Source organism: Hakea prostrata, chromosome 11 (genome assembly GCF_041222555.1).
Source record: "Hakea prostrata isolate BN-2017 chromosome 11, UWA_Hpros_2, whole genome shotgun sequence".
Lineage (NCBI taxonomy): Eukaryota > Viridiplantae > Streptophyta > Magnoliopsida > Proteales > Proteaceae > Hakea > Hakea prostrata.
Genome location: NC_142610.1, coordinates 9,026,058 through 9,028,581, shown reverse-complemented (window position 1 = coordinate 9,028,581; position 2,524 = coordinate 9,026,058). Strand labels below are relative to the sequence as shown.

The window sequence follows — 2,524 nt, the reverse complement described above, 5'->3', positions numbered from 1 at the left end:
CTGATGACCAACAATCTCGTTGAATGTGTCATACGCATTAAATGCTCAGGACAGAAGCAAGGTCCCTCAATCCCCCTCAAGTGGAGACTTAAGTATTAGGATTCACACTTGTATGGGGACCAATGTGATTATAAAACTTTCAATTTTCTTTTTCTTTTTTTTTTTCAAAAAAATACGCACGCACAACACAAGCAGGGCCCCCCAATCCCCCTCTAATGGAGCCAACTACTAGAATTCACACTTGTTTAGGAGACTGATGTGATTATAAATCTTCCAATCATTTTTTTTCTTCCAGAAATCTTCTTATCATCTTCACATCCTAAAACACGTTTTTGATGTCCCTATAGAGTGCTTTAGAAGGAAACCAAACTTCTTGCTTACGTTGCATATTGAGGTAAGCAAACTAACATCAGCAAAGCCTTTCAAGTCTGAAAGTGTAAATTTCCTGGACTTTAATGGTGACTCCATCTCTTACCCAAAAAAAAAAAAAAAAGACTCCATCTCAAGACTTGCGTAGACTCAGTGAAGTAGGAATAATATATAAACAGCGTGAACAAAAGCTCCTAGAATCATATTTCATTTGCTTTTCTGTATATCTGTTCTTCTCTCATCACGTAAATATCATGGAGCTTGAAAATAATAACTCCATTAATGCAGATAAGGTAAGTGGGTATTTCTCTATTGAAGGTTCTGTAATGGGTTTACTGCAACTAGCACACATGAATTTAGTCGTCTAGTGTTTTTTTCTTTTTTCAGGTTCAAGATCTGGAAGCACAGATTGAGCGTTTATACAAAGAGAATATGATGCTCAAGTTTTCTCTTGACATCATGAGCAAGAAGTGCCAGATCCTTCAAGAAACAGCTCTTGCTGGTGTTTCCCAGAGCGTTTCAGGTGAAGACTTCAATAGAACCAGGAATGAAGTTGCAAAAACAAAGGTGTCACGACTCCTTATCAGAACCGATCCCGGCGACTTTAGCCTTGTAAGTTATATTCTTAATTATTTTATGATCTGTATGGACTTTTTTTTTTCTTTCTTTCTGTTGTGGCATTCTATCAAGTGGGTTTGCTTTTTACTAAATTTCATCAGTGCTTGCTTTGATTCCTTGTTCAAACTCATGGAATCTGAACCAATAGAATTGTAGTATATTAAAAGTTAAATGTTTGATTAGTTTAGTTTTGTGAACTGATTTAATCTTGGAAATTATCATGATTATGTAAATCAAAATTCTTCTTCATTCAAGTCAACGTAGAGAAATTCATCTATTTAGATCAAACCAATAATTTTTAATTTTAATTTTAGAAAAAAATTCATAACTCCTCGATGATCAATCATTTAATAAAAGTAACCAAATGGTTATTAAAAATCATATTCATGATTCAACAAAATTTGAAATCTCCAGTAAATTTTGTAGTGAATCTTTTTTTTCTTCTTCTTCTACTTTTTCCTGTTCTCTGTAATGCAATTGGAAAATGGAATATTAACTGTTAGTTCATTTGTTGTTTTAGGTAGTGAAAGATGGATATCAGTGGAGGAAATATGGACAGAAAGTTACTAAAGATAACCCATCACCCAGAGCTTATTTTAGGTGTTCCATGTTTCCTACTTGCCCTATCAAGAAAAAGGTATGAGAGAGAGAGAGAGAGAGAGAGTTTTGGTGAGTTTGAGAGTGATTACACAGCAATATTTAACAAACCCATGTCTGCTTTTATTGTGATTAGGTGCAGAGATGTGTAGAGGACAAGTCCATATTAGTTGCAACATATGAAGGAGAGCACAACCATGAGGCTATTGAATCATCAACTGGTTATATAGATTTTCAAGATTGCACAAGCATGGTCACAACTGCTGCAAATTCCCGTACTTCTTTCCCTAATGATCTTAGTCTTTCCCAACCCAATACAGCTCTTGGTTTAGGTCTTCCTCAGGTTTATGAAAGCAGCAGCAGAAACCCTAGCCATGATTCCAGTGATAACTACAAAATTGAAGAACATTTGGCTTCCTTAACAAGGGATCCTAACTTCACCTCAGCGTTAGCTCTAGCAGTTGCAAGATCCATTGTGCCCCTCTCAAATCATTCTTCTCAAATGTAAAATTTCCTCAGCAGAAACCCTTGTATGACTTTCTTGCTAGCCAAAAGTGACACTGTTAGAATCAATTGAATGTAGAAGGTAGCTTGAAAGCTCAAAGTGGGTATTAAGCAGTAATCCTTGTAAGCCAACTTGCAGTATTATTTTTATTTTGCGGCAGAAAAGCTGTTTATTTAGGCAGAGAGACCCAAGCTACGAAGCAAATATCTTTGAGCCAAGGAGTGGAAGGTGAGCAAACAGACAATATTAGTTGATTTATTATGAATTGATAAATTCATATATCTGCCTTGTTATTTATTTTTTATTTATTCTTACTACACTCTCAAAAGTTTTATCTCTGATTCACCACAAAAGTGAAGTCTTACTTCTCATTCTCTTAATATTTTAAAATGGTCAAATTATCATTTAATTTTGTCCCTTTAGTCGATTAAAGCA

At 34.9% G+C, this 2,524-nt stretch overlaps 1 protein-coding gene across 1 annotated transcript; it reads left to right on the top strand.

Moving 5' to 3' along the window:
• Nucleotides 1–591: 591 nt before the first annotated feature.
• LOC148999953 (putative WRKY transcription factor 40) lies at nucleotides 592–2,263 on the top strand. The gene is made up of 4 exons (XM_089140774.1): nucleotides 592–662; nucleotides 757–981; nucleotides 1,508–1,624; nucleotides 1,721–2,263. Exons 1-4 carry the CDS (start codon nucleotides 624–626, stop codon nucleotides 2,090–2,092), a joined length of 753 nt encoding a protein of 250 aa, XP_088996900.1. The 5' UTR covers nucleotides 592–623; the 3' UTR covers nucleotides 2,093–2,263.
• Nucleotides 2,264–2,524: the final 261 nt, after the last annotated feature.